Here is a 25767-nt window from a genome sequence, read left to right as displayed (position 1 = left end):
TTAGCTACTTTACATTACAAAATGTGGAATCACTTTCAATACTTACAGATTTTATTTTCTCCTAGCTAAACAGTTCTCACGTATTCTGTGTATTCTTTGAAAAACTTTGACAGTGTTTCTTCCACTTCTAGGTCTATGGTGGCCCTGATTTCCTCTCTCCTAGACTAGCCCAGCTGTGTGTTTCAAGATCAGCACAGAACCCACTGCGAGTCTCTACTACTGGCAATTCAGCCATTGTCCATTTCAAGACAGATGCAGCAGAGACAGGGAAAGGTTTTAATGCCTCCTGGCAAGAAAATCCGGGTGGTGAGTATACTGATTAATACCAGAATAAATTCAGGAAGTCTAAGAATCGTGGATCAGCCAGGCAAAAATTAAAAGTAGTCAAACATCAGAGGACTGAAAATTGAAGGAGAATTTGGATATTACTGAATTTGGTAACACTAAGAGATGCTCAAAAACACACAGAGTTAAAAATTGTCTAACTAGCTGAAATCTAGGCCTATTTATGTATTTTGTAGCAGTCTACCTTGCTGGGGTTTCTTCTCTACATAATTAATCAAGGTATCACTGTAATCAGAAAAGAACTTTTGTATGCTAGCAGTTCTCCCCACCCACTCACCCACGCAGAGTCCTTTATTAGCTGAACGATGCTTTTGGTTTTAAACTGTAAAGTGAAAAATATCTGAGAATGTGGCTTAACTTGGAGAACTCGGTGGACTCCAAAAATATTTGGAGTGATTAGTAAATACTTGAACTCCTTAAGGTTCATCCATCCCCCACGTGATTATTTGTTCAAAGTCTTACTGGTAATCAGTGAAAGAAGAGACATGCTTAAAAGACCCAACCGCATGTCTTTACATGGGAGTTCTTATGAAAAGGCCAATTATCAGAAAGTAATTGCAATGAAAAGTGAGGAGAGGCAGATTTTAATTCGTGCAGTTTTACTTGATTAAGCGCACTGATTCATTAGTTTGTCAAGGTTTATACTTCTCCATTCTCACAAGTTTTATGAGAAAGGCACAAGATTTTTTTGAATAAAAGAAGTCTACAATAGTCCTTTGAATTAATCCCCTTCTGAGATCTGGTGGCTTATGTTTTCTACTTAGGCACCCTGAAGCTTTCTCATCCCTTTACAGCATCTTGCCTGTTGTACTCCAGCCCTCCCTCTAGCCTCTAAAATACCCGCTCACCAGAACGCAATAACAGTATAGTTTTCATCCTTTCAGCTGGCAGCGTCCATCTACAGCAGCCCCAATGTCTTTCTCTCACCCTTCTCCATCCCTTTACAACATACAAAAGTCCATTTGTTTCTGTTAGTCCTATTGAAAGCCCTGGCACTTCCCACACAGGATCCGTCATCCCAAGCTATTTAGATATTCATGAGCACTGGATCTGTTCTGGTCAGAAATACCTGAGGGTGGAGTCGAGTCCTCAGGAAGCCCTCAGTTGCATGGGTAGAGAAGTAGAAACTTGAGGCTTGCAATTGTTTTACTGCTCATCGGGAAGGTGGAGCTCCTAGCTGTCTTGATATTTTCAGAAATGTTTTTCTCACCCCTGTGCTCAGCTAGGCCTAGTCATTGCTTTCTCAGTGTGGTAGGTCCGTGGCATTCATATGAATGGTATTTTTGATTGCTTTTACAATATCTAGGATAAAGGAATACCCGCGCTAATGCTTCAGCCTTTACGACACCTACTACCAGCCTGGGGCTAGAAAGAAATATTACTCATAAGCATTGTTGTTGCATATTCACCAATAATGATAATGTTATACTTTTCTGATAGTCATTGCCATTGATTTTTGTTGCAGACAGGACAATTCAACAGTTGGAGCACTCATCTTACAGAAGTTTGATGTAGAAAATATAAAGATGGAAGTGTTCTTCCCTTAAATTAAAAATAGAGGTGGAATCTCGCTAAGCATAACAGAGCTTGTGATTAAAACTGATTATGTCTTTTTCAGGCTGTGGTGGTGTTTTCCAAGCTACCAGTGGGGAAATCCATTCTCCAAACTATCCTCAACCTTATAATAACAACACAGATTGTTCTTGGGTTATCCAAGTTGACTACAGCCACAGAGTCCTATTGAACTTCACGGATTTTGACATTGAAAACCACCATTCCTGTAACTATGATAATGTTGCAGTAAGTAACAATAGAAATTTCAAAAGTTTCCTTAATGAGTCTGGTGAAACGCTTGCAAAAGCAGAAGCTTACTGTGCAACCTGGGCTGCAGTTGATTTCAGACTGGTAGTTGCGTAGTCGTATTTATTCACTGATGAGCTAAGTCTTAAATTTACAGCTAAATAGTTATGATCTAGTTCCCTTTGCTTCAGCAATGAAGCAGGCTTCGCAAATGTATTTCTGCATTCTTCCAGGTTCCCACTTATATCTGGAAGGATCTTTTCTTGAAAGCAGTGCATGCTGCAACCTGGCACCATGTTTTTCCTTTTGGTGGTGTGAGTTGTAGTTAGTACTGCAGAAATAACCACATACATAGATGGCTGTTATTATGACACCCTTTCCCATTTACAGTGCAGTTTACCACAGCTTGCCCCAGGCCATAGGGTGGACTACCCACATATAGAATAGATTGCCCACACTCTGTTACAAACTCGGGAGAGAGGAAGGTGTACATTCAGAGGGAATTGCGGCTGGCTGGTTTTCTTTATGCATAGTATATTCAGGTGCTCCTCAGCTGTCTGTTTAATGCCTTCATTAGAGCCGCTGCTCTCTTAAAAGCTTCACATTGCTGTTGGTTTGTGAGCTTTTGTTGATGTCACAGAAATTCAGGTTGCTGCTCAATCAGTGCATGACACCGAAGAACCCTCCATGTCTCCACTTGGCCTTTTGGGAGCAGGGACGTGAAATCCTGATCTTTGATGTCAGATTGCACTTCACTCAGTACAGAGGCATGTGTGGTCAGTACCAGTCGGATAAAGCACAGTGGCTGTAGCCCAAAATCCAGCTTTCCTCTCCTTGATAAACTGTCATTTACAGAGAACTCAATTTGGCAGGAACTGAGACTCTTTTGAAAACAGCATCAGTTTTAACAGCATTACCTCGTAAAGCTTTTTGTACTGAACCAGAAAAAAGGAAATGTGTCCCCATTTTGCTGAGCAGGACTGAAGATTTCATTTGGCCACAAAGCATCTTTGTACAATGACTGTTCTTTTTTTTCAGGTTCTGAAGCATAGGGAAATATTTAAATTGTTTAACTACATCAGGGGGATCATTGAAAGGGAAAAGCTATTGGAAAAATTTCCAAGTCTTCTGTGATGTCACACAGGAGCAGAAAATCAGATTGCCTGACAGAAACACGGGCCATCTGAAACGGCAGTACTGGTAAAAATGCCAAAAAAGTTTCACAAATTAAGGGCTAAATTCTGAAAAGACCTGATATACAAATTTCTCTTTTAAACCTGGTGCCAATGGATGTATGTACCTATCTAAACACTTTGTAGAGTACTCAGCTCCATGAGCTCCTTGCAGTTACAGGCACAACTCCCATTACCTTTATAGGCCAGATACAGGCACTGGGTTTTTAATCACTGAAAGGCATCAGTCCCTCAGCTGGCAGAGGAGGTGGCTGTAGCAGAGCTCTTTGCCTGAGCAGAGTTTGCAGACCATTGCAGTGCAGTGACACCCCTTTTCCTCTATTGCCGTACAAGTATCTGTTGTTTGCTTCTGCTTTTTGTTTTTTTAAGGGGTGGCAGAGAAGGAAGTTGCCCATCAGCCCCAGCTGTGCAAACACAACTGGAGCAGAGACTGTGAGCAGGGAGGGAGATTTAAATTTAACAAAGGCATCAATCACTGCCCACCAAGTGGACGGTGGTTTGAAAATAGATGAGGGAGAATGCTGATTTGAAGCCAAGAGATAATGAAGGGCTCTGAGACTCTGGTGTATGAGGTAAAGAAGAGCCCTTCTGTGCTAATGTAGGGGGACCAGCAGGGCAAGAAAGGAGTGGATGGGGTTTCTTTCTCTACCTGGTATGCCAATAAGCAGAAAATCACTTCTTACCAACACCTGGATGTGATTTGTGTTCATCTCATTCCAAGGCTTGCTATATGCCTCACACTGTAATAGGAGAACAGAGTGAGGGGACAGAGAGTGCCTGGAAATATATAAGTAGATGTATGACTGTGAATGGTTTAGGAATTCCATTCCAGAAGCTGTGTAAATGGAAAATAAGGGCAGCTAAGGAAGCTTGTGGGTTGTTTTTCTCTCTCTAGCATAGGAATAACTACTGTGTATGAGTAACACAGTGGTTCCACCCTTTTCTATTTCTTAAATTTTTACTTATCTTTATGGATTTTATTTGCTCTGTGAGTTCTCTTGGGGCTCCCCTCCACCCTTAAGTGTACCAACGGCCTTTTCCTTCATCCTTCCCCTTCTAGACCGAGTCATTTTCCCCTGCGATATGACTCGAGATTTTTTTTTTTTTAGTATTTCCACCGTAAATTCCTTTCTATGGGGAACACATGAAAATGTATTTTTTTCCTGTAATGTTTGTCACATAACATTTGTTATGTGAGCAAAATGGAGGGAGGGAAAATACTCATGTCTGCTGCTTTTTGGCTATGCTGCAACTCCAAAAAGCCCAGTGCATTTTTCAGTTCTGCTCAATGATTTCACATGTGAATCTGAGCACAGATCTAAGTTCAGAGTGAGTTCTAAGCCTGTAGCGGTAACCCACGGTGTAACTGCTCTGAGCTCCCTCTACGGTCAATGGATGGAGTGCGCAGAGAGCAGTACAGGCCACCAAAGAGCACATTTCTTCATTCACTTAGCTGCCTGAATTTGGTTGATTCCTCAGTTTCTGGGCCTCAGTTCTGTACCTTGTCTGTTCTTAGAACAGATGAACATCTCTTAATCTGCTAAATGAAGATGTATAGCCTTTACTTTCTGTGATCTCAAATATAACTCGGTTATATTCTGTAGAAAGCATAAGATCTTTGAGAAGACTTTTTGCTGTCACTGTCACCACACATAAGGAAGAAATTTTTAATTTCTCTTTGTGTACCAGCCCATTTCTATCTGGAGAGTGTGTCTTACAACAAACAAATTTGTTTCTTTGAAGGAAAACAGAGGGAAAGAAATGTGTGAACCTCATGAGGTTCAACAAGGACAAGTGCAAGGTCTTGCACCTGGTCGGGGCAATCCCCGGCATTAATACAGACTGGGGGATGAAGGGATTGAGTGCAGCCCTGCTGAGAAGGACTTGGGGGTACTGAGAGACGAAAAGCTGGACATGAGCCAGCAATGTGCCCTCACAGCCCAGAAAGCCAACCGTATCCTGGGCTGCACCAAAAGAAGCATGGCCAGCAGGTCATTCTGCCCCTCTACTCTGCTCTGGTGAGACCCCACCTGGAGTACTGCGTCCAGCTCTGGGGTCCTCAGTACAAGAAGGACATGGACCTGTTGGAGAGGGTCCAGAGGAGGGCCACAAAAATGATCAGAGGGATGGAACACCTCTCCTATGAAGAAAGGCTGAAAGAGCTGGGGTTGTTCAGCCTGGAGGAGAGAAGGCTGCGGGGTGACCTTATTGCAGCCTTTCAATACTTAAAGGGGGCTTATAAGAAAGATGGGGACAGACTTTTTAGCAGGGCCAATAGTGATAGGACAAGGGGTAATGGTTTTAAACTAGAAGAAGGCAGATGTACACTAGATGTAAGGAAGAAATTTTTCACAATGAGGGTGGTGAAACACTGAAACAGGCTGCCCAGAGAGGTGGTAGATGCTCCATCCTTGGAAGCATTCAAGGCCAGGCTGGATGGGGCTCTGAGCGACCTGATTGAGTTGTAGATGTGCCTGCCAATTGCAGGGGGGTTGGACTAGATGACCTTTAAAAGTCTCTTCCATCCCAAAGCATTCTATGATACTATGATTCTAAATAGTGAATGCACTAATTCCTGTATTTTTTGCCCACGTGTTTAACCTGTATTGTATCTGACACTACACCAGGAGTGCAGGTCAGCAAGAGTTTCAAGTATTTGGAGACTCAAGGAGGATGTGGCTCAGTAGACAGTGCTTGTAGCACAAGGCACTGAAAAGGGGAGGGAGAAATAATTTGTTCTTTTCAGTGGCTTTGATTAAGTAAATGTTATTTTTCTTTCCTGTTGCAGTATAAGAAGTAGTACACAGGAATGTAGGAATGTAAGCCTCTGGGAGCTACAGAGGAGGTATGACTTCATTTATTCCAGGTGCTGGCAGAGAGGATCTTCCAAGAGAGGACAGCTAGAAATATGTCAAGTTTTTATGGCTCAAAGACAAAAATTATCTTCTTTTTGTCATGTGCTTTTGCAAAATGCAGGACACATTTGAACAAGAAGGCAATGAGTCACTCAGTTATGTTCATTGTGGAAAGGGAAGAGAAGAGCAAACTGCTGCTGTGCACAGTGCAAATGAAAACTTGGCTTTTAAGTAAGCAGATGCATCGTTTTCCTCTACTCATGCAGCCACAGAAATGCATTTCTCAGATGTTTTTCAAAATAACTTTAAGAAGCTGCGGAGAGACACAACTCTTTCCTGAACGTGTGTGTGAATATTGTGGTTTCTGATCTAGATTTAGGACTGAAATTCTCCCTATAAAGTAGTTTAAGCTAATAAATAGCAGGTGAGCAAAAATGATGCAGCCATAAAATATCCATGTGTTACTGTTCCTGCTTAATTGTAGCTGCCATAACTCCTAAGAGTTGCCGCTGTATCTCACTAATGCTTATGCTGAACTGTTGCTTGAATCAGATTTTTAGCAAGTGAGAAGGCTAGGAATCATTTCTGGGTTTCTGAAAGAGGAGACAGTACTATTCTTCAAGTAAGCTGCCCAGAAACAGCAGATACACTTGATTTAGAAAACAGTCCTCTGACTTCATGCTCTTCTCCCAGTATTACCACAGAAAGACTTCTTTATTCCAGAAAGTTCTTGGAATGAAATGCCTGCTTAGTCTCTCATGTTACTCATCCTTAATATCTTACTGAGTGAGAAAGCTCAACTACTAGAATGTCACACCAGTCCATGTGTCAGTGGTCATATCCTCAGCTGTGCAGAGTGGCACAGATCCATCAAAACCAGCAGTTTACATGAACTATAGTCAGGCCCTCTCTCCACACTCTGTCAATGCAATGCTTATTCTCAATTCTAGTGTTCAGACAAAATCGTCTCTCTAGTGTCTAGGCCAAGACAGTACCTTAATTCCTAAGGGTTATTTTGTTAGTCGTTACTTTTTTTCACATTCCATGGTTTGTGGTTTTTAACTCCAGGCAGTCTGATTTATATACAGTATATATGTGCAGAGGTAGAATGAACACTACACACTATGTATTAAAGGGCTGATTGTGGCAGGATGCCAAGAGAGAAGAAAACATTGAATGGATGGATATTTTGGGTCTCTTTACCAGGTACTCGTTTTTACAGACATTGCAGTACCCTTACTACTCTGTCACAAGGTCCCACACAGCTAGCCAGTGTTATAGGCCCAAAGGCAAATGTTCAATTCATGAATACAGCAATTCATGCATACATCATGAATACAGTATGTCAGTGGATTAAGCAGAATTTTTGTCCTTTGTTTCTCAGCTCCACTGTTTATTTGAGACAGGTCACCTTTCTCTCAGCTACTGTTTTTACATATTTTTTTCATTAACGTGTTCAAAGGCCTTTGAATACTGGAGCCAGAAACATTGCAGTGTGTTATACAGTCTGGTTAGAAATTTGTAATTCATCGGGGCTCCATTGCACAGGCTTGCTGGAATTTGAGGCATTTTGAAGTAAAAGAAGACAAGCTCGATAAAAAGTACATTTCTTCTCCTAGCACCTGATCATCTTCCAGTCCTATCCATATTTGTCTCCATATTTTTCTCCATTTTGCTATAGGAAGCTGAGTTACAGGTTATATTAAATGACGTGCCAATGGTAATGCAAGATGTTACTGCTGAAACAGGAACTGAATTCAACTCTTGTTGCTGCCCAGTAGCCCAAAAGCTCTTCCTCCGTGGCTCATGCAACTGTGCTGATGGCTCCAGTGCTCATCACTTCTGCAACTAGGCACAAGGGCTCTGAGACTGGCCCATGGCTCCAAACACAGCAGCAACAAACCATGTCTGCTGGAGTGCTAGGAAAGATTAGTGGGAGACTCTGAGACTGTGGCCATTTTTCCTTCTCTGTGGTTTCCCTTGTTATAATTTTGATGCCACTTAAGGTAGAAACTCATTGGTTTTAACTTCACTATCCTTCTCTTCCTGGTTGTGAAACAGAGAGGAAGGAAACAAATTTATCAGCTGTAAGGAGAAAAAAAAAGAGAAGAAAGGCATTTGTGGTAAAATTAAAAGTGAAGTTTTGTAAACCCATCTTTACTTTCTTCCTCCCTTTTTTTTTTTTTTTTACTTTTCTTTACCTTCTGCTTAAATAACACTTCATGTATATGTGTGTAATTCAGCACCCTAAAGCTATTATAAAGCATAGATATATGGACTCTGATCCTTGATACTGGGTACATGCATCTAAAAACCATAATCCTCGTGTCTTCTCTTTTTATACACTGTCATAGCTCTCACTGGTGCACTAGTTGCATGCTAGGGCCAATTTAGAAGTCTTTACTGAGGCAAGATGTAGGGCTTAACTGAATAAAAGCTACAAGGGAAATCATGTTAGCCATTAACAGAAAACAATAAATGCGTGGGGATATCTGGATTCTTAAAGGAGAGTTGCTTCCATACCAGATACACACAGAGGAAGATGGTTACTTGCAGCATTTTTGTTATAAAGGCTACAGTAGCTTCAGCCTGAAATACATGCATTTTTTGGAAATGACCACAGAATTAAGATAAGCAATGCACAGTTTGTTTGCACTGCCCATAGCAGGGCTATATCAGGATCAAAATGTATGAAACATAAGACAGGGAATGAAATAAAAGTCTTCTCAATACTCCTATTGAAACAAATAATGCATTTGATCTTTTCATGACAGGTATTTGATGGTCCTAGCAGTGAAGCACCACTTCTTAGAAAACTCTGTGGAACACAGCATCCTCCTCCTATCACATCCTCCAAGAATCTGATGTACATCCGACTGCGCTCTGATACAACCATCCAGCACAGGGGCTTCAGTGCTCGCTTTACTGAAGGTAATTTCATCATTTACATTAATGCATATTTATCTAATCACCAGTTTGTTTGTATTAGACACAATCTTTTAGCACAGCTGATAACAGGAAGTGTTGTTTCTATACACACAGCATACCAGTGTGTATCTTTAACAGGACTGAATTTTTCCAAAGTATAAATTAAAGAATTTAAAATCTAAGGATTATCTTAGATTCTTTGATAGGGGAAAAATTATATCTTTTATAGCAAGGTATCTAGCACTCATCAGCTGCCTCTTATTCCTCTTTCCTAGAGGGTTAGCTACCCGTAACTGTCCTGAGAAAAATGTGCAACTGGCAGTTTCCACAGACCTAATGACAAAATAACATTTTATATGTCTATCCATGCACATGAATCTGAAAAGCTATAAAAGAATTCTGTGTGGTGCTGTTGATGAAGTCCATGGATTCGGGCCTGCAAACCCTGCCAAACATCAACTATCCAATTTGTGGAGGAGTAATTGGTGTTTTACATGGTTTCCTTTTTAATGAAAAATGACACCAACTGGGCAGAATTTTTCATGAAATTACGTACTATTTGACAATTGGTGATTTTCTTTCATTTTTTCACAATAAATTTGGAAACATTCTTTCCCCAAGATATAGCCATTTAGTTTTTGCAGAGAAAATCCCTTTCTCTCATTTTCTTCTTAGGATTCTTTTCACTATAAATTAGCACTTTCCCCAGAATTTTTTTTGTCTTTGAAAATGTAATGAAAAATTATAAAGAAAAGGAGGAATTTGCATCAGCAAAAATTTCAGGAACCCCAGTTATTGAGGTACTAGTTAGATACCTAATTAGACATTTCTGACTAAAAGCTATGACAGCCTAATTTGTTAAACATTCTCAGAGCACATTTACTGGATTAGGCCCTGCACAAAACATGCCTGGTGAGCAAGTGCTCCCTACCTAGGATGTAGGCAACCCAGCTTCCCTCTTCCTGAGAAAACCCTGTAAGTCCCATCTCCTGCTGGATGTTTTAGGCAGCACAGCACGATAAATGAATCTCAGTCTTTGGTCCCTAACTCCCCACCCTGCTGTTTAAAGCAGCTGTGTGTTCAACTCACATCTGGGGGTTTTATGATGAGTCAGTATGCTTAGAAATGAGGCATGGCGGCACTCAGCACTGTTAGCCAAAGTTATGCAGTCAGCCAAGCTCTTGCACATGTGCAACGTTTCACACAATTGCAGTTTTGTTGACACAGCTCACAGGAGGATCGCGCCAATGCAATGCAATGCAATGCCATCCTTCGGCATTGGAAGGTTCTGGAGAGTTTCTTACGATTTTTTCCTTCCTAGTTGCCAGCACAGGCAAATGATCAGAGAAATGGGTGTATGATTGCACTACCCTGAAACCAACTTATTTTGGCCCCAAGATTGCTCTTCTGGGCTATGAGGAGCTGATAAAGATGAGGTCTGTTCCCAAGTCACTCTGGCTTCTCTCAGATGGTCAGCCTGGTGTAGCATGGCCTGTGGATCCAGGTCAAGAAAGTGCACCTGGTGCTTGGATCTAGTCCTTAACAAGTCTCTTTTTCTGATAAGTTACTGTTGTGAATTTTATCCTCATTTCACACTGATGTAGCATGTTACGTTTTATGCATTCATTTTCACTACAGAATCTAAGATATGTGTTTTGTATATATAAATGTCTATGTGTGTATGTGTGTGTGTATGTGTTTCATTCTAAAGCATGCGGAAGTTTCATAGAGTCAGATTCAGTTGGGGCAGCAATTTCCTCTCCGCTGTATCCTGCCAAATACCCAAACAATCAGAACTGCAGCTGGATTATTCAGGCTCAGGAACCATGTAAGTAAAAACATCTTTTGTAGTTAGCTGGGATGACTAACATCCTCATCTTCTTTTCTGTAATAACAATACAAAATTCCTCCCTTATTTCTCTAGGAAGTTCTGCATCCTGGTAGTTGGAAAGTGTGCCTCTCCTAATCTGTCCTAAGTCAGATTTCACTGTAAAAGATTTAGTGCATAGTGAGGAAAACAGTTTACAACTTTGTCATCTTAGCTGATTTACTGTGACCCAAGTGTTGCAATTATAAATGAGGTGTTGAATACTATGTGAAGTTGGATTCATCCATCAGAAAATCTAAGAGCTTATATATAATTAAAGCACTTGTCTTTAGCCGACCTTATTTTGGTCTGGATTTTTCAAGCTAGAGTTGTGTAGATCAAATCTATGCTGTTAACATAAAAAAAAAGAGAAATTTTAATTAAATAATGAGAAAAGGTACAGAGGAATTTCAATTTCAAATACAAATGAAAATAAATAAATAAAGTGGTCTTATGTTACACAGATACGCTCTCAAATGTTCCTGTATAATTTTAGACAGATTTATAAGTGATCATAAAACACCAAATATTTTCCACCAGATACCGATATTACCTTTGATACCCAGTATTACCTTTACATTGTGTAAAATTCTTAAAAAATATTTACAATTGAGTAATATTATCCTGGTAACATAATTTAAAATAAATGTTTATTTTTAATGGCAACTACTGAACTTCAGTTGTTCATCATAGAAGGTTCCAACAACGTTTATAAGTTTATTTTGCTAAGTTCTAAAATGAAAATCAATTTGCCAAAGAAAACACCAAAACAAAAATCAGGAGATAAGCAATACTTTTTTTTAGCATAGGTTCTTATACAAATGCATAAAAAAGACATCATCAAAGTTGTTCCTGACCTACGCAGCATTTATTTTTAAAGACAATCTTTTCCTGGATCCAGGTTGAAAACTCATACATAACTGTTGTCTCCTGAATTACATCAGTATGAGAGACCAGAAGAACGCTGTATAAGAAGTAGCCTGTGTATGTAGTGACTTCCTCCACTTTCCGCCGGGACCACCACATACCACACCTTACGGGTACACTTGGCTTCATTACGCCAGTCCCACAGCATTGCAGGGCTTAGCCATACACAACAGATTTAGCCGATGGCAAACCACAGCAGAGTTCCTGCTCTGCTCTTATGGAGAAGGCCAACAAGTCTCCCGCTCTTGCCACCCACTGTATTTTTCCTTTTTGCTTTGTATCCTGAGGACCTGCATTGATAGGGGTAATTGATTGACCAGACGGGACACAAAAGAGTGTGGAACACGCAGACTGTGCAGCTGAATGCCAGTCAGTGGCACCCTGCTGAATGCAGCGCCTGGGTCCTGTCTGTCATTTCAGCTTATTCTAGCTAATTAATTGTAGCCCAGTGAGAAGCAAAATATTTATGTCAAATTCAGGCTTGGTCAATGCGGGAGAAAACTTAGTTATCATCTAAATCGTGAGACTCTTTCTGACCCACTTGAACTGCATAGGAGCTCTAAGGCCAGGAATAACTACTCTCACAGACTGGTGCTGAGGACAGCCTCTCCCAGTTGTGACTTCACCTTTGCACATATCAGACAAGCAAGAGCAATACGAGGGTCAAAAATACCCTGAGTCAGAAATCCTCTTTTTCAGGACATAGCCTGCAGTCCAAGGGTGTGGAAAATCCAATCCCATTCAAATATAGCTGAGGGTAGTTAATGAACCTTTAACCAGTCCAATTGATGTATGTGGAACATTACAAAACGCTGAAAGAAACAGCTCTTTCTAAGCTGGAGCAGGGCAGCGTCAGTTCACATTTTGTCCAGATCTATGGTATAGATCTCAAAGGGACAGAAGGTCACAGATGTGTAGAGATAAATTTTGTTTCTGAATGTGTGTAGATTTTCCATGGTTTATTTGCTGACATTTTCAGTATATAATGAAGCTGTTCGGATACTGGGAAATTTAGATTCATGTGTACGTGTTAAATCCTATGCTTCTAATGTTGATTGTACTAGAAAGTACTGAAATATGAAAAGATTTACCGTAACCTTTGCCTTAAGGATTAATGCACTTCCACCAAATTCACTCCACGTATCAGTGAATAAACTACTGCGGATGTTATGCTTTATGGGGACTGATTGACTTCAGGGGAGAAAAGATGGTACATTTGTTTACATGTAATTATTTCTCTGTGAAACACCAAACTTCTTTTTAAGTTTTTACTCTTTGCTGTTGCCAGTCAACCACGTCACCCTCTCATTCACTGACTTTGATATTGAAAACAATAGACAAAACTGTACAACAGATTTTGTGGAGATTTTGGATGGGAATAACTACGAGGCTCCTCTTCAAGGTATTGTACCTTTCCTTTCTTTATTTCATATATAGAACTACACCCAAAGTAAGCAGGAGAAGGTTTTCTGTGCGTGTCCTCCTGCTTCATGGATTTTCTCTGATAAAGGAAGCTCCTTGGCCACTCTGGCCAGAGGAGACGGGGAATGGAAGGTAAGTCTTCAGTGTGAATGGCACAGTCCTCCAGGCTCTGACTGTATTCCTACTAACCTGCAGTTTAGAGTTGACTCCAGCTGCCTTTTCCTTCCTCCTCAGTGGAACAATATTGGGAACCAAGCAATTCAGTTTAAACTGAATTCCCAGTTAACTGTACAAAAACATAACGTAAACCACACTCATAAGCACAGTCCACACTAAACATAGGTGAAGAAAGCTGCAGATTTCCGGGAGCAGAAAATGGATTTTCCTCAAGCCCTGGAAAGCCTGATTTTCTGCTTGTTCCTGAATTTTCTGCAGCTTTCTCCCAACATCTGTGTCCAGAGCCATCACCTTCAAGTGGCAGGAGCAGCCTGGAGCAGCAGAATTCAGTACCTATACTGCCAGGAAGCCATGAGAGAGCCCTGGCCACAGGATGATCCTGACTCCCCTCACATCCCCAGGGTTGCCTCAGATTCCTTTCTGGGAAATTCAGAATATCTGTGCCTGATTATGCTCTCCCTTACTCTACTTTTGTATATACTCCTTTGTCAGGAGTGCGGCTGCACTCAATTTAAATGGTTTGTAACTAAGAGCAGAATTCATTTGCTCTCCTACCCTTGGCTTTCACTTGGCAAAATGACCAGGGTACTAGCTGCTATCTTTCTTTTTGCTGTCAGATGCCTTTCTGCTAGATCATGATTCATATTCCTAATCCCCATGTTACAATCCATTACAGAAGAACTGGTCTGTTATTTGTCACTTGTTTTTTTCAACAGAAACCAACTGAGTGAAATGGAAACTACTGTCAGATACATTTCATGGGATTTTTTTTTTTTAATTAGGCTGTAATTTCTGGATAGAGTGAACACAAAGGAGCTCAATGACAGAATAACCAGTGACTAGGGTGTCTGGAGTGCAGGAGGTCCTTCCTCTGTTGAAAAAAGTTGCCACCAGAGTTGAGTTCTGTGCTAATGAAACGGAGTATTTCATTTTTATGTAGATTGAATTGACAACTGCAATTTTAAGCAACAAATGTTACTCCTGGTTGCTGTCAGGCCTTAACCCCAAATGTTAAATTAGCAATAGTAATTACATGCTGAACACTCCTTTTTTTTTCTCTCTGGCTTGTTCCCTTTCAGGCCGTTACTGTGGTACTACTATACCACATCCTATCACTTCTTTTGGTAATGCCTTGGTGGTGAACTTCATCTCCAACAACAACATTACTGCCAGGGGCTTCCATGCCACCTATGCTGCATCATCATCATGTAAGTCCATATGACAGGTGTTGCTACCTTATGCCTCTGACTTTTAAGAAAAAGAACAGATCCTGTATCTCTTTGTCTCTCTGACATTGCCTCTTTTAAAATCCCCTATTGCCCTTCCTCTTTTTGGCCAAGGGCTCAGCAAGTATATCAACAAGCTAAAGAACAAGGAGACAAGGAGAAACGCTTTCTTGATTAGCAAATGCTCTGGCTCTGTCAAGGTATTTTTTTTTTATGTCATCCTTCTCAAGCCTCTGCTGTCTCCTTCTTGTTGCAGCCTGCGGGGGTACTTTCCACATGGACAGAGGAGCTTTCAACAGCCCTGGCTATCCCGAGCCATATCCACACAACACCGAGTGTGTCTGGACAATTCTCAGCTCCCCTGGCAACCGGCTCCAGCTGTCCTTCACGTAAATGCATTGCCAGGGGTTATTATTCAGCCCTTTAACGGACTTGAAGGAACGATGCTCTGTGTTTATTAGGAAATGTAATTACCAGATGATAAAGCTGAAACATGTTTTTAGAGTAACTCAGAACACAGCAGTGGTTAGTGGCAGCTTGCAATCAGTGTTCTTCTGTCTTAGTCATTGCTTATATTAAGGCATATACAACATTATATAAATAGATAGTTTATTGTTTGAGCAACATGGGATGCTGAAGAAGCCAGTTCTCTCTCACTCATAAACAAGAAGAGGAAATTTAGCATTGCTCTGCCTTTTCTTTACAAAGGAAATTCCTACTATTTCCTTACTCTCCGATTCATTGTAATATTTGTTATATAGCTGACTAATATAAAGGGCCCAGATACTCCACAGATTGTAGGGTTAAAATTGATATTAACTCTTCAAAATTTATCCAACAATTATAGCAGTGGAGGTACAACAGGGGCCAGGAGAGTATCTGAAGGGATTTTGTTTTCCCTTCAGCAAAGTAACTTTCCTTTGAAGACTTCTGACAGGAAAGTCATGCTTGATCCACAGAACAATGTGGAGTACTTTACTAGGGTCGTTAGGTTGTTCTTTACCCATGATGTGGATTTCTGAGCCTCTCCGTTTCCTGGCATCGAACAGTGGCTGCTGCCAAGAAAGAGAGCACTGACCCTTTGCAAAGCTTATCAAGAACCAGCAGGAAAAGTTATTCTGAAACCTGCATTTACAGTTAATCAGGACAAAGGAAAATTTGCCCAGTAACATGTTGACTGCATAAGGTGCAATTTGTTAGGCACGTACTGATTCACTAACTCAGTAAAAAGGACATTCTATTCCTCCTTTACTCACTGAAGCAGAGAAAAAGTGCTACAGCCTGAAAACATTTTCCAAAATACTTGCTACAAAATAATGAATAACAACTTTTCAGAACCAAAACAGAAATCTAGTGTGAAGCAGAAACTATCAGTGGAACCTACATTCAGTTATATAAAGTGACACTGAGTAGATGTAAACTTTTTTTTCTTCAGTTACACATAGCTGAAAGGCAAGCTGAAAATACTGGAAAGCATGGAGTAATTGGGTTAGAAACAGTATTTATCTTATTTAATTTAATATTAGGAGTTTATAAAGTTTTGTTGGCATGAGGCATTCATTTTCTTCAGCTCAGGCTGAACAGAAATGCCTGTCTTGCAATTTGAGGGTTAGCTTTAAGTTAGTCTGAATTATATCCAGATGAGTGGTTGGAACCATTTCACAGCATGTGTACACTCAACACATATGGCTATATTCAGGACTGAAGGGGAGGAACTGTTACCAGAAAATCGGAAAGCATAAATATTTGGGGTATTGGTTATAAGAGGCACTCTCTGGAATCTTTATTATAGCCTGCTTCTGAAAAGTATATTGGATTGAATCAAAGCGCTTCTCTTAGAATAACATAATTATTTTTAGAATATATGTAGCATTCAGCTTGGTGCAATAACTTAGAATTTATAATTTGATTACTAAATCCCATTCCTTTTCTAAGGTAAAAATTGGTTTAGAAGATTTCATAGCAACCGTTATTATTATTTTGTGCACCCAGCTATATGAAACTCAGAGAGGCCAGAGAAGCAGTAATATTTTCTAATTCTGGAGAAAGTGCTAAGGGATTTCTGAGCTCTGAGGTGTTAACTACAAATGAATCTACGCCTCTGGAAATTGTTATCTCACCAGAGAGTGCACTGAAGAAATACACATATGAAGGGGATGCAGACTGATTTGTAAGGCTAAAAGTATTCTCTGCACCCAATAGATGTGCATCCAGTAAATAGTCTGACCTGGGCTTATATTAAAAATCTGTTTTATATACCAGGGCCTTTCCATGTTTCATGGTTGATGTTGGAGGACCAACAAATATTACAAGGCTTTGAGAAGTCTTTAAAAATTATAACTTTGCAAACTGAAGCTCTGTCATAAAGTAAGGGGCCAGAAAGGAGAGAGCCCTGTATCAGTAGCACTTCCAGGTAATGAGCAATGACTTTTGGGTTCTGGAGGGTTTTGTTGCTGCCCTCTTCTTAACTGTTACAGTAGGATACCAGCTACAGGGGGATTTGTGGCCTGGCAGAGCAAACTCTGAAGTGTGTGTCAGCCATATGCCTGCTAATGCCCTTCTATTGCTATTGAAACAGAGCATTTCAGGTGGAATATAGTAGCGGCTGCACCAAAGATTACCTGGAGATTCGTGAAGGGAACGATGCAGGCACACTGGCACGACGATTCTGTGGAAACTCTTTGCCTTCAAATTATATATCTACTGTTGGACATGTCCTGTGGATCAAATTTGTCTCAGACAACTCAAGCACTGATGTTGGCTTCAGGGCCACATTCTCTCACTGTAAGTAAATGATAGTTAATTGAAAACCATTATTCTTTCATAACACTTCCAAAATGATTCAAAGAAGTGAACATTTGGCCCTGTAAAGTCTGTTAGAAAATGCTTGTTGGTTCACAGCAAGGCTGTGAATTCACTTAAAAAATATTTTGTAAAATATCTGCTGAATATAAAAGGATGCTCTAAACATGTCAGAATGAACTTGTGTGTATGTAACATAATCAGAAGAATTAGACATTAAATTCTATCTTTTAAAATTATCATAACAGGCAATATTTTTTTTTCAAATTGAGCATATTATCCTTCCAGAAACGAAAAACTTCATGGAGAAAATAAAATGTTCTCTATTTCACTGACTGTTTCCTAACAGTTTATCACCTGGTTTTCAGATTCTTCCTTCAGCAGTATTGGGCAGTGAAGATACAAATAAGAACTATATACTAAAAACTTCTATAGCATCCCAAGTTTGCCAGTAGCCTGTTAGAGTTAAAAATACCTGACCATACCTGAGAGTGAGCAATGGTATTTAATGTTTATGTTGCCATTTATTAGGCAATTGACAAATTAAGAGAAAAGCATTTCTTTCCCAGCTTTCCATTTTGCTTTTTGAGTATGACAACATCCATCTTCTGGTTTGGATCTTGATGCCATCAGCCAGGGAGCAGAATTAGAAGAAAAGGAAATTATGCCAGTTTATACATCCAAAATTGCAAGGGACCATTGCAAACATCAGTCCAACTTACTGCATGAACAGAATGCTGAAGCTAAACATCCACAGCCGTTCTGATTATGCAAGCTAAACTTCTAATAACTTTCCTTACTTTGAGACTTTTACAACTAATTTTCAAAAGGAATTATCAATAGGTTAGAGCTCAATCAAATCATAACCATTTTTCACCGAACACAAAAAGGTATTTAAAAAAAATAATTTTATTATTTAATGCTTCTTGGGAAGAAATGAACATGAAGTAGGCAGTCAGGGGAGAATTTAGATCTACCATCTTCCCAACTCTCCTTCATGTAGAGCCACATGGCTAAAATCGGTAATTTCCTGCAGATAAGGGCACACTGCATCCCTCACAACAAGAAAATAATTAGATGTGCATCCTAGGACTGTCTGAGACACAAGTCTATGCCTCACAGCACTGTCTAGTCCTAAGTAAATTAAGTCAGGTGAGCTGAAATGAAAGCTCTATTCCAGGCTAGGCCCCAATGCTTCTAGAGGCATTAGTTGTCTCTTTCTTGTTTTTCAGTGTATGGAAATGACATTGTGGGAAACAGAGGGCAAATAGCTTCGCCACAGTGGCCCAGAAGTTACCCTCACAATTCCAATTACCAATGGCGGATAAGTGTTAATGCTTCACAAGTCATCCATGGCCGTATCCTGCAGATGGATATCGAAAATCATCACAGATGCCATTATGACAAGCTTAAGGTGATTTCATTGTGAGAAGTTATTTTATTTCAACTAACTTTGATAAAAATGATGACTAGAGAAACCTACAAGAGGAATGGGAAGAATTTCCAAGGATCTAGTGTGGCTTATTGTCTTTGCTATGTTGTCTTTTCAATAATTATTAGCTATAGGAAGGGTTACATACTCTCCCTAACAGATATTTCCAAGCTGTAAGCCTGAAACTTATTAAAAATAAGTCTACAATAGTACAATCCTGAATTTTCAAATCCAATAATTCCAGATCAGATACCAGATTGAACTTTGGTCTGTGCTGGTTCAGTTGAGGACAACAGTGACAGTAACACCTCAGTGCCTCTAAAAATAAGGTTATTTTAAAATCCTACAAGGAACAATCCTTTACTTGCACCTTGTTTGCTCTCTGGATCAATAATTTGCTGTTGGCAGTAGGAAGGTACTTCTTTCTTCCTGTTTGATTGTTTTTCTCTACCTTCCTGTAATGCAGCATAGCCTTTTTACCAGGCTAAAAAATACAGCACACATGGTGCTAAGCAAAATGGAGCAATGGAGGCAACAACTTCTTTCCGAACTTAGCTAAACATAACTACTTAATTAAATAAGGTAAATCTCTTCTTGTCTGTTGTTTTTTTTGTTGTTTTTTTTTTTAACCAACTTATTCAATAATTATCCTTTTCTTTCATCTTTGGGGAAAAAGAAAGTTAATACTAGTTCAATATATTCAGTATATTCAATTCATTATTAATTCACTGATATCCAAATTTAATATTATTTCAAAAAGGAAATATAACTTCTTCCTTAATCTCAAGTCAGTTTTTAACAGCATCTTCTTTCTTCTAACTCAGCCTGCCTTTCTTTGTCTGTCCCTCTGAAAGCAAAACAAGTTTCTTAAATCAGCTAGACATTCAGTGGGTGTGAATCAGCCTGACCTTTAACTTGACTCAAGGATCAGATCTTCAATGTAATGTTAATGTTTCTTTAATATTTCCTAGCTTTCTCTACTGGACATTTTTTTACTGTGGCGAAGAGGACAAGAAAACAAATAGGTTTGAAAGGTGGCAAAAGAGAAGAATCTTTTAAGCAGCCAAGATTTTGGCTTATGAATACATAAAATGAAAAAACCAGCATTGCATATTTATTTGATAGAATTTAAAATATATGTGTTCCTCAGTGGAAAAAAGGGGAAAAAAAGAAAAACAATGCCTTTTTTTCCTGCAGATCGTGTTGTTTTTTTCCTCAGCAAGGGACAAGATTGTACCAGTGGACTTTTTTAATATGGGAGGCCACTCCATGTCCCTGAAGAGCAGCCCTGTGATGGGGAATGAGCTGAATTTGATGGCTTCCATTCAGATCCTTCTTCTGTCAAAGATTCACGATTAACAGTATATACTGGAAAGGGAGATTTTATTCCCTTTTTTGTAAAAGAGGTTTTTCTCTAACTGGGATTTGCTGAAAGATCCCTCACTCATTTAAAGAGGGTAATTTTCTACTTGGAAACTTGCTCATTATAGGACGGATGAAAATCTGCCTGTGTGAGGAATAGCACCGTTCTTCTCTCTGCAGGTTTATGATGGGCCCACCATTCATTCTCGTCCTATTGCAACATACTGTGGTGCAGACCCTGCTTCTTTTGCATCCTCTGGCAGTTCAATGACAATCCAGTTTCAGTCAGATTCATCTGTCACTGGTAAAGGCTTTCTTTTGGAGTGGTATGCAGTGGATGCTTCTGCTGTTACACACACCATTGCTAGAGGTGGGTTTTCAGTGGGTTGCACGGTTAAAAGTGATATAGCCAGGGATATACTGAGTTTTACTTAAAAAACTCCAAGCCAACTTCACCACAAGAGAAAACCCTGGCTATTAATGGAGGGAAAGCTTTCATTGACATTTTAATTAAGCATTTTAATAGCTTTTTTAAACAATTTCTAGGCATTCTCAGATATACTGTTTTACAGTGTTTTAAAAATAAGCATATTGATGAGTCATTTTTCATTACACAGGTATTTCATGAAAGCTAAACATTTTATATGCTTTCATGAAAAAGTATCCCTCTTGGAATACCATTCTTAAATCACTGGCCATTGTGATATGAAACCTTTCACTATATGCATCTCATATCCATAAATAAAGGGAATACGCTCAGTATGATCATGTACCTCTGACAAATAGCTCCTGGAATATACTTCTTGTACCACTGATTTTGTCTGAGCAAGTTCAACAAGAGAAAGTTAAGACTAACTAGGACATACTGCAATGTCTTCTTTCTAAATCTGAAGGCAGATTTCTGGGGACAGAGGGACTAAGGATCCCTGGGGCTCTGCAGGATAGTAGCAGTGTGTAATGTGTTTATGTGCTGGGAGAGCACTGAGCTACAAGATATCCCAGCAAGGACTCCATCTTGATCTAAACTTATAGCAGAGACATTAGGAGTGAAGAAAGAAAAGTACTTCAATTTCAAGAGAGTCTAAATTGTTTATGTATTATTGGTTAAGCATGCACCATTCCTTTCTGATGTGCAACCTGTGTTAAACTGTGGTAGATGCTCTTAGGTATTTTGCTAGATATTCCTCATGGTAAAATAGGTCACATCACTGCTGCACCAGGTAGCACAGGAACATCCTTTCACCCAAAGGGTGGCGGAGCGTTGGAACAAGCTCCCCTGGGAGGTAGTCACGGCTCCAAGCCTGACAATTTTTAAGAAGCATTTGGACAATGCCCTCAGACATATGGTGTGAATTTTGGGGTTGTCCTATGCAGGGACAGGAGTTGGACTCAATGATCTTCTGGGTCCCTTCCAAATCAGCACATTCTATGATATCCTTATAGGTCAAGATTTCCAGGTTTTGTATTCCCAGTCCAAACTGAAGCAATGTGTGAAGAAATGCATTCCTGTGACTACACACACCATCATTGTGCTCCCATTGTACTTAATTATAGGGCCATCATCTTAAATTATACAAGGGGAGTGTTCAGTTTAAAAAGAGGATGCTTTCATTTTTGTCTTCTTGTATGTGACAGGTGCATGTGGAGGGACTGTAACAACTGAAGAAACACCTTCATTCCTCTTCTCACCGGGCTGGCCCATGAATTACAGAAATTTTGCTGACTGCGTGTGGCTCATCAGAGCTCCTGGATCCACTGTGGAGTTCAGTGTCCTGGCCCTAGACATAGAATCTCACAGCTCATGCAACTATGACAAACTTATTATCCAAGACGGTGAGAACCCAATCTTGCCCTACCCTGACAGCATGCAATAGATACCCAAGGTCCCAGTACCTGGAATTCTCATGTCCATTAAGCTTAAGCAACCTTGATAGCAATGGGAACATGCTCTAAATCAGTATTCTTCCTCTATGCTGAGACATTCTACTAGTTAAAATAAAACTAGCAGTCTAGCAAAATATTTGGTGGTCTATAAAAATATTTCTCATTCTGTAAGGGGTTAAAGATCTTGAAAAGCACCTTCCTGAAAGTGTGAGCCACAGCAACCAACAGGCAGATATGAACTGATTTGATTTTAACCCTAACATTTCTTCTTTTGATCTCAGGAGACACTAGTCTTTCTCCAGTACTGGCTACCCTGTGTGGACGAGAACCTCCTGGGCCAATAAGATCAACTGGAGAGGCGATGTTCATCCGCTTTATGTCAGATGCAAGTGTCACTGGAGCTGGGTTTAATGCCTCTTATCACAAAAGTAAGATTTGTTTCTCTTCTCCCCCAGATAAATGTCTGCCTTGCTGCTAACAATGGGGTAAGGAAAGAAAAGACTCTGACATTCTTAACAGCTGTCCACAGTCTATCTAATTAATCACACAGGCCAATTATTCACGTCTCATTGATGTGCATTAGTAAATGTCTGACTCTGCAAAGGTAAAATTTGCTGTTTTCCCAGCGATATAATACAACAAAGCATGATGCAACCAGACCAGTCACTTTTCAGAAATAAGAAAAGTGTATGCCTAAGTCTGTAACAGATCAGCTGAAGGGTGAAAGAATGCCCAACTAACAGAGGGAAATAAATGACTCAAAGCATAGACACGGAACAGAGAGAGACAGATGCAGAAAGCTGTGTAAGTTCCAGCAGGAATGTCAGCAATTTCCAGTGGCACTTCTCCCATATGCACTCAGGGATGATAACAGATTCCTGAATGGGCTGAGGCACCAAGGATGGTGTTAGGATAACAATGAGCAGCCAGGGGAAGTTTTTCTGACTGGCAGCTTGAGTAGGTGACAGTGGTTTTGTCCACGACTAGAAGCAATGCACTCAGACAGTGTAACAATATGCTCATGCCTTGGGAGGTCCTTGGCATAGCTGCCTGCTTACTCTTCTGTTAGGTCTGAGAACTGAGTCTCACTGTCAAGATGTTTGGTGTGTGTCGTCTTTAATCTACTAGCTTGTATTTGGGAGATCATTCATTGCTGCATTGCTCTATGCTCCTCAACTCTTCATGCACTTGCTTCAACATTTGCTTTTACCTGTCACATCCTCGTTTTAGGAGACTGATTTTTTCTAAATGAATATGTGAATAGTTGACACTAATGTTTTCTTCTTCCTTCAACTCCTTTTTCTCAGGTTGCGGAGGCTATTTGCGCACAGGCAGGGGCGTGATAACATCCCCCAACTATCCTCAAGACTATGCTCCTAATCTGAATTGTTCCTGGCATGTAGTGGTAACCTCTGGATTTATCATTGCTGTCCATTTTGAACAGCCTTTCCAGGTTAAGAATGAAGATACTTCCTGCGGCCTTGGAGATTATGTAGAGGTGAGGTTATTGGCTAGGTCACCAAATCCTCAAAGCTATTAAAGCTACTGAATCTTAGAGATTTCAGTGTCAGTAAGGCAGTCCAGGTTGTCAGGGGGTGGAAATACCAAAGAGAAATACCACAGAGATTATTTCTCTCTCTCTCTCTCTCTCTCATTTATTGCTGTGCATTAATTAATCACTAGGTTATTGTTTTCCCACATGGCTGGAAGCCTTGGGATGGTGTGTGCTCAAAGTTTACATTCCAGGGCTGTTTGCTTGAGTGACGTTAGCAATTTCTCTTCTTCTAGCTGAAGAATGGGTTAGATAATGCTGCCCCACCTTTGGTGTCTGGAAGAGGGAATGGACGGTTTTGTGGAAGCAGCCCCATCTCTACCATGTACACCACAGACAATCAGCTGTTTGTCCACTTCATTTCTGACAGCAGGAATGAGGGTCAAGGATTCAAACTGAAATACGAGGCTAAGAGTCTAGGTAAGTCTAGGAAATAAACGTAAGTTCTGCAACTCAATAGATATAACTTGGAGTTTATCCTCTTAACGTAAGTTGTTGTTATAAGCCCCAACCCCGGTAAAATCAGATGTCTGCAAAAATGTCCTGTTTCCTTCTTTAGTCCATGACTTCCAATCCTGCTCTCAAATTTCTCCTTTTTAAAGAGAGGCAGCTCCAGGCCATGGAACCTGGAGATACTAAAGCAAAAAAACCCCAAACTTATGGCGGACCCTTGGCAGGGAAGTAGCATCTATAGTTAGGTAAAAGATGTTCATAATTCCTACAGGAAAGGAAAAAAAAACCCTGGAAACAACATTATTTTGAACATATAGTACCCAGTGCAAGTGCTAAATTATGTCAGGAATGATTTAGACTGGTGTGTCGAGAAAGGTGATAACATTTCTCACAAGTTTTTCTCTCAGCTGAGAAAATAACATTCCCTGCCAGAGCTAACATTTTTTGAAAGAATGAAGAAAATGGAGACTCAGGTTCCAGGGGTAAATCAGGGACTTGGCATTTGCAATTATTCCACTGTATGTATGACACATGCCACTTGGGACACCGGGAGACCTCCTGTTAAACAGTGTAGCTAAACACAACTACAGCAACCTGTCAGTTTACTCAAATTTGTAAGTGCTTGTTTTCTGCCTACTTTGCTGCCGCAAAGAATCATTCCTAGCATTACTGTAGGGGATTCATGAAGGGAATGGGTGAAGCTATACAACAGTATTTCTACCACTTCAATTTAGAACACTTGACTGAAACCCTGTGTTTACCAGTATTGCCAGAGCATAGTGGGGGGTTTTGACAGAAAGGTTCTGGTCAAAATAAAGCCATTTTTGTAGGATAAAGGACCTGAACAAATCCTCATGTTTGCTCTGATTGGCATTCCTCACACATATTCATTATTGTCTCAAACAGACATTTCAATTTTTGGAAAGCAGAAGTAGGGAATGATTCACAGAAGCATTGATGGGTCTGACTTGTAGGCTTTCTAGCTCTTGGGAACTGGGGTAGGAACAAGGCAAGAAATATGTTTCCTGCTTGGTTTAGAAGCAATCCAAGGAAGAACTAACAGCAGTTTAATTCAGGGCCCTGAACATTAGGAAATGAGGAGGGCCTAGGTAAGCAGGAGCACAGGAACATAGGATTCTACTGCATTAAAATGTTTTTCCACAGTAAGCAGTAAAATGCATTTGGTTTTGATGTAGCTATATGACACCGAAAGGAAACTGTGTTGGAATTTGGTGATGACTCATATTTTTTATGCCTCACCCATTTCCTTAACATCTTGTTGTTTTTTATTGGTGATCTTTTCTTTCCCAGCTTGTGGAGGGAATATTTACATCAATGATTTCAACCCCAGTGGATATACATCTTCCCCCAACTATCCAAACAATTACCCGCTGCATACTGACTGTGTCTGGACCATAACTGCTCCTAATGGACATGCAGTAGAGCTGCAATTTGAAGATCAGTTTTACATTGAACCTTCACCAAAGTATATATCCACATTATTTTGCCTGTGTTTCTTCAGAGACTCCATTCTGATTCTTC

The 25767-nt window shown here is 40.1% G+C and overlaps 1 protein-coding gene across 2 annotated transcripts in view; it reads left to right on the top strand.

The window, feature by feature from the left end:
* Positions 1–25767, top strand: part of CUBN (cubilin) — a 148811-nt gene that overhangs the window by 73270 nt on the left and 49774 nt on the right. For both annotated transcript variants that reach the window (XM_087775875.1, XM_087775882.1), the window contains exons 30-44: positions 132–306; positions 1964–2145; positions 8968–9124; positions 10833–10949; positions 13204–13317; positions 14594–14722; positions 14997–15129; positions 17319–17524; positions 18775–18956; positions 20517–20706; positions 21972–22169; positions 22502–22648; positions 23528–23718; positions 24009–24192; positions 25537–25711. In XM_087775875.1, the coding sequence (XP_087632001.1) occupies positions 132–306; positions 1964–2145; positions 8968–9124; positions 10833–10949; positions 13204–13317; positions 14594–14722; positions 14997–15129; positions 17319–17524; positions 18775–18956; positions 20517–20706; positions 21972–22169; positions 22502–22648; positions 23528–23718; positions 24009–24192; positions 25537–25711 (2480 nt within the window). The remainder of the gene's footprint in view (positions 1–131; positions 307–1963; positions 2146–8967; positions 9125–10832; positions 10950–13203; positions 13318–14593; positions 14723–14996; positions 15130–17318; positions 17525–18774; positions 18957–20516; positions 20707–21971; positions 22170–22501; positions 22649–23527; positions 23719–24008; positions 24193–25536; positions 25712–25767) is intronic.

The sequence above is a fragment of the Nipponia nippon genome, unplaced genomic scaffold, assembly GCF_047370975.1.
Source record: "Nipponia nippon isolate SJK-2023a ecotype South Korea unplaced genomic scaffold, ASM4737097v1 scaffold_1, whole genome shotgun sequence".
Taxonomy (NCBI): domain Eukaryota; kingdom Metazoa; phylum Chordata; class Aves; order Pelecaniformes; family Threskiornithidae; genus Nipponia; species Nipponia nippon.
This window is presented reverse-complemented; position numbering and strand designations above follow the sequence as displayed.